General features: G+C 58.9%; 1 protein-coding gene across 2 annotated transcripts in view; it reads right to left on the bottom strand.

Moving 5' to 3' along the window:
- Positions 1-13,341, bottom strand: part of SDK2 (sidekick cell adhesion molecule 2) — a 246,277-nt gene that overhangs the window by 25,337 nt on the left and 207,599 nt on the right. The window contains exons 32-38 of one of the 2 annotated variants that reach the window (XM_045837275.1): positions 12,996-13,066; positions 12,002-12,137; positions 10,462-10,518; positions 9,217-9,318; positions 9,006-9,121; positions 4,610-4,796; positions 1,935-2,072 (exon numbers count right to left, since the gene is read on the bottom strand). In XM_045837275.1, the coding sequence (XP_045693231.1) occupies positions 1,935-2,072; positions 4,610-4,796; positions 9,006-9,121; positions 9,217-9,318; positions 10,462-10,518; positions 12,002-12,137; positions 12,996-13,066 (807 nt within the window). The remainder of the gene's footprint in view (positions 1-1,934; positions 2,073-4,609; positions 4,797-9,005; positions 9,122-9,216; positions 9,319-10,461; positions 10,519-12,001; positions 12,138-12,995; positions 13,067-13,341) is intronic. The other variant, XM_045837274.1, reaches the window with a different exon arrangement.

Below are 13,341 nucleotides of genomic sequence, written 5' to 3'. Positions count from 1 at the left end.
GACAGCTTCAATCCCTATGGCGGGGAAAACCTCAGCTTCCTCCTGTCAACTGCACCCTAAATTGTGGCAACTGGAGGGGAGGCCTGCGTGGTTTCCAGGAGGTGAGAGTTTGCGTTCTGTGTCACCCAGGCCCAAACCGCCCCGCGTGCCAGCCTCCCTGAGGGCCAGGACTGGCTTTCAAGCTGCGGAGCCCAGTGAGCACGCCCACCACCACTGGGGACGGATCTACCCTCCGAGGGCTGTGCTCGGACCCGCACTGGCCCCAGGGGTCTTTGGGCACGTCCCCTACCCTGGCTTCACTTTGTTGAGGGTATTAAGAGCATCTTAGGCCAGATGTTATGAGGTTAAACAAAACAGCAGAGCACCTACCACATGCCAGGTGCCCAAGCTACTTGTTGAACAAACAAAGGGGTGTTTAAGAGGTGCTTCCCACAGGAATGAAATGACCTTTGGGGTGATGTGGGGCATGCCCCAGGACCTGGAAGAGCAGCCCTGGGTACCTAAGTGCTCCTTGACATTTCTGAGTAAACCCCTCATCTGCCTAGGCCTTGGTGTTCTCTCCAGGAAAGGGGGTCCTGGCTTCTCACCGAGCCCGCTGACCTGCACCTAGGGCAGAAGCAGGAAGCAGGCGCGCAGACGCTGTGCGGCCCGACTGGGCGCCGTCTAGCCGCACACGGGGCTCCACGGCCCTATTGGCTGGGCCGTCATGGGGAAGAGGGGAGTTTGTGAGGGTGTGGAGTCAGCCATGGGGTCCAGACCCTGCTGGACAAGGGACCAAGGGCATGGCACTCTCACCTCTCAGGGTGTGGGAGCCCGCTGGGCGGCCAGGTGGTGGCCACTGTGACGGGTGAGTGCCTGTTCCGTCCTCCTGCGTTTCCTCCCCATGACTTCTGTCCTCTCCTTCCTGCCCTGGAGAAACGGCCCCTTTCCCAGCCCTGCACCTGACCAGGTATCCTGGGGCTGGCTCCTCCTCACTGTCCTGGCACACAGCGCCACTTGGTGGAGCAGGAGGCCATTGGCACACGGGTGGCGGTGGAGAAGACTGAGGGCCATTGTCCCCTCGGCTGACCCAGAACTGCGGGGCACCACGGTTTTCTCATGCCTCCACCCCTTGTTCTGGCCAGTCTTAGCTGTCCAGGAGGAGTGAGCTCAGAGGTGGTCACCTCTGGCCACCAAGGTGCCACCTGGTAGGCCAGCCACATGCCCAAGGCCATGCTGGGCTCTGGAACTGGATGTAGGCAGCTGCACCCCAGTCTTTTCCCCAGCCTCTCTAAGTAAATAGCCCTGGTTTCTGGGCTAATCTCCCCTGGGGGTGCCAGGGGAGTGGGCAGGGTTCCGCCAGGGCCTGGAGGGCCAGGTGGGGCAGGGGCTGCAGGGCTCACCCTGAGGACAGCTCAGAGGATGGGGCTCAGGGCCAGAGGGAGGCAAGCTGCAGCTCGGGGTTTGTGATCTGAGGCCGGCAGTGGGGACAGGGCGCTGTGTCTCCCTGAACTCGGGCATCCTTCTGAGGAGAGGCTCTCATCTTTGACAAGATTCGTGAAGGGGTTCACGATGCCACAGAAGGCAAAGGAAGAAAGCCGAACCCAGAGGAAGGCCGAGACCTAAATCTGGGGGCGGGGCATGCCCAGGCCAGGACTGTCAGGGGATCCCCACCTTCACGGGCCCCAAAGAGACCTGTCCAGCTCGGGGTGCTCTACCCCTCACAGGTTTCCCTTCCTGTCTCCTCTCAGCCACCGATGGATGGGGAGGAACAGATTTGAAAATTCTCTCCTGGGAGTTAGGACACCGGGGCTGCTCTTCAGCTTTGCCCCCAGCTTGTTTCATCTTGGAATCCCCCTCCCTTGTCCGGCCTCCGTTTCCCATCTGTAAGCTGGGGACACTCGCCACACGGACTGCAGGGGCGTTTAAGGAGCCGCGCTGGCACCCCCACTCACCGTCCACGGGGGTGCAGGGCTCGTACACCAGCCGGTAGCCCTCCAGGACGCCGTTGGGGAACTGCGGGGCCTCCCAGGACACGTTTACCGAGGTTGTGGTCAGCTCGCTGAACTTGACCGAGCTGGGAGCACTGGGGGCTGCAGGTGTGGAGGGATGACAGCACAGGGTTTTTGTTTCCGCCTTCCCTGGACACTCAAAGCCCTGTTCAGGTCCAGGGAAGCAGCAGGGGTGGGGGGCCCTGGGCCCTGGAAGACCAGGAGAGCAGGGCTCCGAGCAGGAGGGGCTGCCAGAGGTCACCGGACCGCCTCTCCTCCCTGCTGCATCACTGACACTCACTTTCCAACACCCGAGGCGAAGCATTCTTTTCCCTCAAGTTGGAGAACTCGGTTTCTCCTGCCGAGGGGCCCCCAGCCCTGGCCAAGAGCCCAGGACAAGCCTATGTCCCACCCCAGGGTGTCTGCAGGGCCTGGCCACGTCCTGGCTTTGTGGGGCTTCTCTGTCAGCTTCCCAGGGGTGGGGGAGGAGACAGGGGGTGTCTGGCCTCAGAGTACTGGGTGGGCGCTGAACAAGACGGCGACAGAACTACAGTGTCTCTTGTCTCCAGGGCCCAGGGCTTGTCACCCAGAGACCACGCTGTCAAGAAGCAGCCCCAGCCAGGGACAGTCAGACCCTCTGGAAGAGATGCTTTCTTGGACTGAGAACCTAAAAACACAGGGGTGAGGGTTCTTCGGGGGAGGACAGAGAGGACAGGAAGGAAGCATCAACTGGGCAGCATCCTGAGCTGGCTCCGGCGGGATGGCCAGGCTATTCTTGGCGGGGCCACCCCCACAGAGCTGGAGCTAGCCCGACCCCGTGCCGTCCAGCTCCGGGACAGGCAGCAGCAGCACGGAGCGGTCTTTGAAGAAGGAAGGCGAGCTCAGGGGGCCCTTCCTGCCTCCGCTCGGAGAGAGGACCGTGGGACAGAACACTGTGTCCTGCTGTCACAGTGACAGGAGCTTTCAGGCTCCCGGGGGCTCACATCCGGCCGATGACACCCACAGAGCGTGGTCAGGACGGGCAGGCAGACAGGCAGACCCTTGGGAGCCGGCGGAGGGGAAGAGTTTTCCTGGAGCCAGGGCTTGTCCCCAAAGAGAACAATACTTAGGAGCCGACTCCTCGGTCCTTGATGTCTCTTTAAGAGATAAGGAAATTTATAGGATGGGAGGCAGCAGTTGGAAAAGACACTTAAGGGGGGTCAGGATGAAAGGCTGGTATTCAAATCCACGAGGACAGAGCCCCGTGACGGGCAAAGGAGGGGGGCTGATGATAGCTCAGGACGAGCTCAGATACCTGGGCTCAAGCCCCTGCTCCCCCAGGTCCAGCTGGGGGACCCTGGGGGCATCACTCCCCAGGCTATCGTTGCTCATCATGGTATAGGGGCACCACCTGCCCTGCCCACCCCGGGGCTTCCAGGAGGATCCAGTGTAACACTCTCTGAAAAGGGACTCTGGACCCTACCTAGAGGGCAGGCGCTGCGTGTGTGGGCAGCAGGGTTCTCAGTGTCCTCCTCTCCTCTGCCCTGGCCCACCCCCTAGCCTCCTGCTGGCCCCCTGCCCCACTCCCCGGTCTGTCTGTTGCACAGCAGCCGGAGCGGTCTTCAGAAAACACAAACCAGGCCCTGTCGCCTAACTGCTTAAACCTACCAAGGGCTGTCACCACACTCAGATAATCCCCACCTCCTTCCAAGGCCCCCAGACCCTCGAGAACATGACTCCCATTTTCTTGCCAAGCACCTGGCTTTCTCTCTGTCCCTCTAACCCTGCCAGCATCCAGACCTTTGCACCTGCTGTTCCCTCTGCCCAGAACACCCTCCTCCTGAACTTCCCGCGGCTGGCCTCTTCTCCTCACTCGAATGTCAGCTCAGATGTCACCCCGCAGAGACGCCTCTGCAGGCAAACCTATCCAAAGCCATCTGGCCAGCCCTGGCCGGTGTAGCTCAGTTGGTTGGGTGTCATTCTGTAAACCGAAAGGTTGAGGGTTCAATCTCCAGTCAAGGCACATGCCCAGGTATCGAGTTCAGTCCCAGTGGACGTTTCTCTCTCACATTAATGTTTCTCTCCTCTTTCTCTCCCTCCTTCCCCCTCTCTCTAGAGTCAATAAGCACATCCTCGGGTGAGGATAAAAACAAAGCAAACACACAAACAAAGCCGTCTGTCCACCCTCTGCCTCTGTCCTTGGATCACTGACAGAGCCACCAGAGGTTAATCCCCCTCTGAGCTTGTTTGTGACCTGTCTCCTTCCTCGAGGGGGCAGGGGGGCTCCTGCAGTCTCCTTCACTGTGTGGTCCCAGCACCTAGCACACACTGGGGAACAGGCAGGGAGCGGAAGTGGGCTGGCTGGGTGTGCACTGGCCATCGGCAAGGTGGACGACAGGGGCAAGACCAGTGGGGGTGGGGTGGAGGGTTGTATGGAGACAGCTTCTCTTGCTCAGCTTCTCTTCTGAGCATCACATTTGGCCCCTGTTTGGGGCTGTGCTCTCGCACTCTGGAGGGCATCCCATGGGACAGCCCAGATGTTCAGCAGGTGGGGTCAGGGCGCTGCCTCCACTCCCCACAAGAGCCCAGAGGCCAGGGCCAGGTGGTCCCACCTCCACTCCCCAGGCTGGCTCCCCCACCCTCTAGCCACTCTCCCCCACCTGCTTGCTGGGTCTGGCCCCGGGTGGGGGTGCTGCGAGGCCCTTCCCCCGCGGCATTGAAGGCTGCCACGCTGACCATGTAGGTGGTGTAGCCGGTCAGGTTCTTGAGCTTCACTCCGCTCTCAGCCAGGAAGAGCGTCTTCACCCGCTCGGTGAGGTTCCGCCGCTCAGCTTCCCAGAAATAAATCTGCAGACACAGGTGACGGGGGAGAAAAGGACGGGGGGACAACAGCTTTCCTCCTGTCCCCGCCTGCCCCCGGGTCTCAGAGACACCTGCATTTAAACCATCCACACACTTGGACAGTAGGTGTGTGAGTGACCCAGGACAGTGTAGAGGCATTTAAGAGCTGTTTTAGGACCCCCTCCAGAACCTTCCTTTCCTCATACTCCAGTCTCTGCTGGACTGCGAACCAACCCCACGAGGCACAGACTTGCTGCATGCCGGCAGGCTTGAGCATGGCACCGGCATACCAGCCCTCAAAATGGAGTCATGGGGGGCACAGGCCAGTTCGGCTCTGTAGGAGCCTGCGGTGCGAGGTATGTGCAGAGGAGAGCCCACCCCAACGAAGGGTGGGGTGCAGGGACCAGTGGCTTGCATCACCTGGGCACGGGTTAGGGATGCAGGCTGTCACGTGAATCTCCACGTGGACAAGTCTCCTGGTGACTCACTGGCACCTGACAGTTTGCAAAGCCAGTTGCAGAGGCTGGCAGGCCCGGGGCCCAACCTCTGTGCACCATTTATCTAGGCTGTGACCTGGCCCGTGACTTCCCTGAGCCAGTTTTGCTGTCTGCACCGTGGGGTTAGGACACCTACTCCCAGAAGCAAGGTGAGGAGCAAGGATCATAAGGAGTAAAAGAATGAAAAGTGCTTCCAATTAATTTATGTTCAGCGGGGGGGGGGGGGCGGTTAACATCCTGCCCCACGGTCAGCCAAGTTCAGAGATTCTTCACTAGAACTCTGACCCCAGGCTGACCAGAAAGCTATTGAAACAACTCCACTGGGTGTGGAGGATTAGTGGGCATCCTTCGCCACCTGCTGGCAGAAGAGGTTTCTGCGTGCTATGAGCTTAATTGCTCAGTGTGTGTGGAGGAAGGTAGTGAAAGTGGGTGAGAGCTAAGAGAACTGTCCCTGCCTGGCACGTGTGAATGGTGGTGAGGGCACCACGTTACTCTGAAATCCTTGCTTTTCTCACTTTCCTATTTCCCCCCCTTTTTACAGACTTTTCTGATGTGGGTAGATGAGTGAGAGTTGAGGTAGTAATGGGCATACAACAGTAGACCGAGTTCTTGCTGAATTTGGGGTACACGGAAAGGTCAAGGTGAAGGCTGTAATCTGGGTGTCATCAGTGCAGAGATGGCCCTGGGTGAGGGCACACGGAGCGGTTCCTGAGGCCTCGGTGTTCAGAGGCTGGGGGGAGGGGTTGGGACAGCCCGGGAGAGAGAGGAACAGCCAGTGAGGGACATCGGGAGGAGAAAGCATTTCTTGGAAGAGGGGAAGGTCCGCCCTGTGAAATGCTGCTGCTAAGCCAGGTAGGATGAGGCTTGCATCTGACCACGGATGATCAACACGAAAACTCTTGTGGCCGGGACAGGAAGTGCTTTGGTGGTGGTGGTGGTAGTGGTGACGAGAACCTATTCGCAGTAAGCTCAAGAGACCAGGGTGGGGGAGGGACTGCAAGAGGTCACTCTTAGCTGAGGGCCGTTCACTGAGAAACCGCAGCAATCACCCAGAACTCAGCAAATTCTTTCTGTAAAGGGCCAGGTGATACATATTTTAGGCTTTGCAGGCCACACATCTCTGCTGCAACTCTTCAACTCTGCACTGGTAACTCAAGAGTAGCCAAGGGTAATTTGTAAACAAATGAGTGTGGCTGTGTTCCAATAAAGTTTTATTTACACAAACAAGTGGAGGGCCAGATTTGGCCCATGACTTGTAGTCTGACAATTCCTGAACACTTGCTTCCTAGATTTCATCTTGCTCGAGCTCCCAGGAGTTGTTGGCACATCCAACTCCTCCCGCATCCAGGAGGCGTGTTCTTTATGTGGGTTTGGAGACTTCACTAACTTTTTTTGATTCCAAGGCTCAGTTTTCAGACTTCTGTGTTCTCTCTGTCTCATATCTAATGTCTGGGCTTTCAGCAACATCTATGTGCAGAGGACTCCACAGTTCCCAGCTCCAGCTTGCACCCGCTCTTGAACCCCGGACACCCCGCCGTTTGGAGTCTCCCTGGGATGTCCACCAGACGCCTGGAACTGACTCCGGTGGACCCCTCGAGCCCCCTCCTTCCACCACCTTTTGTCTTTCCCTGCACTGTATCTGGAAGCTCCATCATCCAGCTGCTCGGCAATCTTGTCGCTTCTCCTTCTCCTGCACTCTGCATTCACTCGGCCAGCAAGTTTTACCCCTTCTACCCTTCAAATGGAACCGGACAGCAAACCCTGTCACCATGCCACTGCCCGACCCTGGCCGCCACTATGTCTCCACGTGGTTGCTTCTTTGTGGATCTGTGCTTCCTCCACGTCAGACCACTCTGCACAGTGGCCAGTACTGCCCTTTCAAGACCCGAGGTGTCCATGTCCCTCCTTCTGCCCCAAACTGTCCTTGGATGTCATTTCATTCAGTAACCATGCAGCCCCGGTCACTGCTCAGACCCACCTCCCATCACATTGCTCCTGACTGACACACAGGGCTCTGTGTTGGTCTGGGTACACGCCAAACCCCGCTGACCCCAATGGCCCCTTTGCTTTTCGCTTCCCTCTTTCGGGAATGCTCTTCTTCCAGATCCATGATTCACGCCCTGTTTTCCTGCATTTTTGCTCCCCTGTCAGCTTCTCATTAAGCCCTTCCCTAATGACCGTATTTAAACTTTCAAACCTCTGCCTGGGTCTCTCTCCCCTTAACCTGCTTCATTCACTGCCACCTAGGCTGCTGTTTGTTTTGTGCATCTCTGGTCTCCTTCCCCTACAGTTCATGCTCATGTTGACCAAGAACACCGCTGGGCACAAAGTAACTGCTCAATAAACATGTGCCATGGAAAGACAGTGGCTGCAGGGATGTGCCTGCCTGTGGGAACCCTCAGTGGTACTCGAGGGGTGACATCCATGGCTGGGAGGTGCACACTCCCTTTCCCCAGTTAAGGTCCATGGCTGGGAGGGTGGCCACAGCTCCTAGATGTCTGCGGGGGGGAATCTACGGAGCCTGCACATTAACCGGAGACTTCCACAACTTGACTGCCTGCTGGCTGCTGTGCTTTGCTGGCTCGGCTGGGCTGCCACTCCGCTCCCTCCCAGGGGAGGCGTGTGCTCGGGACGCCATACTTAGTTTTACCAGCTGGCATTCCTGGGCAAGGACTCCAAAGGTGTCAGCTATACTTAGAGCTTCCTTGGAAAGACGTCTTTCCTCCTCTCTCCTGCCTCCTTCGCCCCAGATGGAAAGAGGCACCTATTCCAGATCTTTCTTAAACCAGGGCCACGGGCATTAACCAGCACAGGAAGGGCATGGGCCCTGCACCTTGGCAAAGACAGTTTCTGCCTGTGCATTGATGGCTGAGCCAGTTGACCATGGCATGGCCCTCACACTGCCCACCTGCCTCTGCCCTAGGCCCCTCTCTGGAATAACAGACAGCCAGCGAGACACTGGACCAGGAGGCAGGCCTCAAATGTGGCCGAGGCCGTGTGCCCCAATGGCCCCAGCCAAGGACGCCCAGGATTGTTATTACTTTCACCAGCTCCTCCAGTGGCTGTGTGCTCAGTGCTTCCTCTCCACCCCTTGATGGCTGGCAGGCCTGGAGTCTGACTCTCTGCCGCCTGCTATTTCTGTGCCCTGGCCGGGCCACCTAAACTGGGTCTCCGTTTTCCCATCTATGCAGTGGGCACAAACACGCACAATCTGCCAGCTTTACAGGGCATTCAGAAGGACGAAGGGCTGCTATAACGGACTCTGTGGCCGATAGAGACAAACCGAATCCTGCTGTAACCCGTGACATCATTGCAAACCGGGAAATGATGTTTAAACACAGATTTCCAAGTCTTAGACGGCAGTCCTTTGCTAACTGGCCATCCAATTAGCATCAGTGAAATTAGGGTTGGCCAAATAGCCACTCTGCAGGGTCTGGTGTTGGCTTTGGGAGCTGGTGGGCTGGGGTGGGGCTGGGTGCCAGGGGGTGGTGGAGGTGAGGCACGGGCCTCGTGCCTGCGTCCCAGCCCGGCCTGCCCTCAGGACGCGGCAGGGGCGGGGGTGCTCCCCTGTCAGCTTCACGGCGGCTCTGTGGACTGTGTACAAACAGCCAAGGGAGCAGGGGTGGACTTGGGGACCTCTCCTACTGCCTCCCGTGGGTCACTCCCAACGCCCAGCCCTGACCTTGGACCCCTGGACCCTCTTTTTGGCACCCCGTACCTTGTAGCCCTGGATGTCTCCATTCTGGCTCTCCAGCGGGGGTGGGTCCCACGTCACGTCCAGCTGTGTGGCCGTGGGGCTGTGGACGGCCACGTTGCGGGGCGCCGTTGTGGGCACTGGAGGGCGTGAGGGGTGGTGAGTATGCAATGCCAGTGGACTGCAGGGTGGGGGCGGGGGCAGGGCCGGGGCAGGCTGGGGCCCCAGGGCTCACCTGCCTCCCCGACAAAGACCTCCTGCGGGGGGCTCAAGGGCCCCTCGCCCACGGCATTGTACACGGTCATCCGGATCTCGTAGCGCCGGTGCTTGCTCAGGTCTGCGGGTGGGCGAGAGTGGGGGAGGGGAGAAACACACGGAGGTCACGGTCCCGCAGGGGCTGGGATGACGCACCACTGCAGTTCTAGCCCCCGTGCGAAGGTTCGGGAAAGGACAGGCGTAAGGAGGGGTGGCTGCTGGTGGGGGGCTCCACCTGCAACCTGGGAATCTGCACCCAGATGCTGCTGCGTGGCTTCCTGGCCAAGCTGACACAGGGCACACTCCCGTGACGGACAGGGGCACTATGAATCTTTACGCTGGGACACTGGTGTGACCCAAGACTGCCCCGGCACACGGGCCGCTCCTTCCCCATGTGGCACATGCTGTCAAGTTTCCAGCGCCAGCTCTTTACACAGGACACTCAGCCCCCAAGGGAAGGGGCTTATTGGATGTGAATTGTGGGCCATGAAACCCTGCGTTTTTGCTGAGTTTGGGGTGCCTGGGTGAGATGCCTGGACAGAAGCTGGGAGGGGAACAGGCCCAGAAAATGGGCCCTGGCACCCTGGGTGGGGACGCTGTCCCTGCTGGGTGCGTGGTGAGAGGCCCCCACCCCGCCTCTGACTAGCCTCCCCATCTCCCTTCCTGGGCGGACGTTCCTGAGTCCCCTAGAACAGGAGTGGGTGAGCTGCCTGTGCAGCCTGCGCGGGCCACTGGCCGAGGAAGGAAGGAGAGGGACAGTTTAGTCTTGCACAGTGTGCCCAGGCCCCGGCCTTTGGGAGAACCGCAGCTGGGACTTTAGAAATGCAGCCAGGGCTGGGCCTTGCACCTGGCGGGAATGCCTCCTGGTTCCTGAGAGGACGGTGGGGGCTCTGCTCCCCTCACGGCTGGGGCTAGGCCTGGACCCCTGCCCAGCCAACCAGCTGAACCAACAGCTCCTCCCGTGACCCCAACCCAGCGCACAAAACCAGAGCTGGCTGCTTTTCCATTCCACGCCCGATGGGTGGTGGCCTGGACGGCAGCTTTCCAGGTGACCCCCTACATTTTTCTGTGTTTTTGGAAACTCATGTGTGCTAGTGGTGGTACCATCCTTGAAGTAGCCTGAGGTGGGCACACCACTTGGCCTGTGGCTGGGGTCCTCAGGGGCCCGTCCCCCATCCCTGCAGCGGGCGTCGGCCCCTGACAGGAGCCGCCATGCAAGACTTACTGTCCAGCTCGTACTGTGTGAGGCTGGGCCGGCTCAGGTTCCGCACGGAGAACAAGGCTACCGGGTGGGGAGGCGGAGGGGCCAGAGGGAGACAGCAGACAGAGGAGGTTAGTACATACACACCCTCCACTAGGACCCGGATGAGGGGGACGGGGCAGAGAGAGGGAGCAGTGTTCTGGGTTCCTGGTGCAGAGTCAGGGGCCAGGACAGGAGTGGGGGAAGGAGGCAGCTCCCAGGACAGTGCTGCCCTCGCCCCGGTCACAAGGGACTGGGAGCCCCGTGGAGCCTGGCATCCCAGGGGACAGTGCTGGGGGGACCCTTTCGTCTCAGCTCGCTCCCTTGCCTAAGGTCCTGCAGAACCGGCATGAAATAGTAGTTATAATGTCCTCATAGGAACGAGGAGCTATTTCCCCACCAGGAAATATGACCGCATCACACACAGGCAACATAAAGTCACAAGCACACCTCTGCAAAACAAATAAATAAAACAACGCCAGCTGGTAGCTCCACTACTCCTGAGTTTTTCTGTTCACGGGCTCTTCCTGCGTGTCCCATCATTTTGCTGCCTTCGGATTCTTGCTTGAAAGCAAGGCACAAAAGGTTTAAGGGAATTACGGGAGGAAAAATCAAAGCACAGAGGATCTTCTCCTCCTGCTACAGTCTCTATAGTTTTGGTGAGCGGCCCCACCACGCACCTGGGCACCCAAATCCTCGGACTCCTCCCTCTCCCCCTGGCTCCTGTCCCCAACACGAGTCAGTCGTGGAGCCCACGGCACGTCCTCTCCGGTACTGGGTCCCCCGTTCCATCCAAGCCAGCCGCCCTGGCTCCAACCCCATGCCCCTGCCTACGCTGTGGCATTAGCCTCTAGGTGGCCTCCCTGCCTCTGGATCCCATTGCCAGCCATCATGCCACTGAAGTAACCCTCCTAACCTAAAAATGCATCAGGTTATTCCCTTGTGCCTTTCCTGGAATTGCCACCTTTCCTGGTGGCAGGCTAGATTCTGAGGACCTCAAAGCAGAACAGTGACCTCCCCAGAAACCAGAGATGGCCAAACTGCTACCCCTGGGAGGTGACCGGGCTTAGCTTTCGGCCCTCCTTCCCACGCAGGCCCTTTGCACATGCCGGGCTCTCCCTTTCCCTTTGGGCCGACTGACATGAAACCATCTGTCAGCGTCCACCCTCGGGGAGCCTGTTCTGACACTGGCTGAGGCTCTCCCAGGACTCGTCCTCCTCCGCTGTCCTGACAACAGTCTCAGACATCTATTTCAGGGTTTACTTCTTGAGTGTCTGGCTCCTCCCCCAGCCTTCAAGCTCAGAGTGGGCAGAGACCCTGAATGTTTTGGGCACTGGGTCTGGGTCTGGGCCATACAGAAGGTGCTCAGTACACACTCGTTTAGTGCCTAAAGCAGGCAGGGGTAAGAGGCACACACAGGGTGGGCAGCAGGGTTTCAGGTTAGTGCTTTCAGGGAGCTGAGAGCTGCAGGCAGGGAGGCGAGTGTGCCCGCCCACCCTCCCGGGTCCCACAGAGTGTCACTCACAGGTCAGCTCCGCCCACTTGGCCCCTGGGTTGTTGATGCCACGCAGCGTGAAACCCCTCAGCCCTTCGTACAGCAGCTCCCGGTACCGGATCCGGAAGCCCAGGAGGATGCCATTGATCTTGTCCTCTGCTGGTGGCTGCAGGGAGGCGTGGGGAACGGAGAGGGGCTGGCATCACTGCAGCTCAACCTCCCTCCGTTCTGCTCCCCCCCACCGTCTTCTGGGGCCACAGACCAGAACAGAAAAAGGAATCAAAGTGACATGGAGCATTTTTAATTCACAAAGCCTTTCCAGAGAGGTTATTTTATCCTTGCAGCATTCCCTGAGAGGCAAGGAAGGGCAGGTAACACCATGCCCTCCCATGTAACAGAGCAGGAAAGAGAGGCTCAGAGATGTTAAGGTACTTGCCCAAGGTCACACAGCACCTGTGGGGCCCCCGCCTGACCCTGGCTCTTCTCATAGGGCAGGTCCTTGCCTAGGAACTTCCTGACACGATCCCTTTGCCTGCGACCCAGCCAGCATTTCTGGTTTCCGGGGAGACAAGTCCTCTCTCTGCTCTTGGGCCAGAACAAGAGTGGTGCGCTTGTATGTGCACCGCACCCCTCTCCCCCCCCACACACCTACGATTGCTTCTCCTTTGCTTTCTGCTCCCGTCCACCACTGAGTAGAACAGGTTTCCGGAGAAGGAGAAACCTACTTCTTATGATACCTCTTTTAAAAATCCTGCTAAAACGATCTAGCCTTTTATTTGACTCTTAATTGCATTCTTAGTAACTGCTGGCTACTCCTAGCCCCCTGAGCCACAATGGCCCCTGATCTGCTCCAGTCTAAATGGGCTCCCAGCTGCACTAGGTCACTGTCATTTGAGGGACAAGGTCTTGGGCAGGGGGAGGGCTTGGGGGGGTCCCTCCCTGTTTTATTTCCAGGGGCTTTCCCTTCAGGGGATCTGCGAGTGGCCAAGGTTCTGCCTGGCCGTTCCCTGCTGCTGGGCCATACCTGCCATCGGATCAGCACGGAAGTGGTGGTGTGGGGGGTCACCGAGATGATGGTGGGCGCTTCATCAGGGGCTGCGGAGAGAGGCAGACAGGTGAGCTTTGGGTGCTGGGACTTATTAGGCCCCCCTGGGAGGCCACAGGGACCAGACTCTGCGGACACTGAACTATGGGTGGCTCCACCGTAGGTCACCTGCCGTGCCCACTGTGCCAACTTCCACAGCACAGAGGGCTAGGAGGAAGAAAGAGAGGGGCTGGGGCCTTGACCACAGCCCAGACCCAAAGGCCCAGAGCCCCTTCCACTCTGCTCCTAGAGCCACAGGCCTCTCAGGCTGCTGCTGAGGCTCCCC

The sequence above is a fragment of the Phyllostomus hastatus genome, unplaced genomic scaffold, assembly GCF_019186645.2.
Source record: "Phyllostomus hastatus isolate PE091 unplaced genomic scaffold, TTU_PhHast_1.1 phas_contig_210, whole genome shotgun sequence".
In the NCBI taxonomy this organism is placed as follows: domain Eukaryota; kingdom Metazoa; phylum Chordata; class Mammalia; order Chiroptera; family Phyllostomidae; genus Phyllostomus; species Phyllostomus hastatus.
Note: the sequence above shows the minus strand (reverse complement) of the source record. Positions and strands in the feature narration are given on the sequence as shown.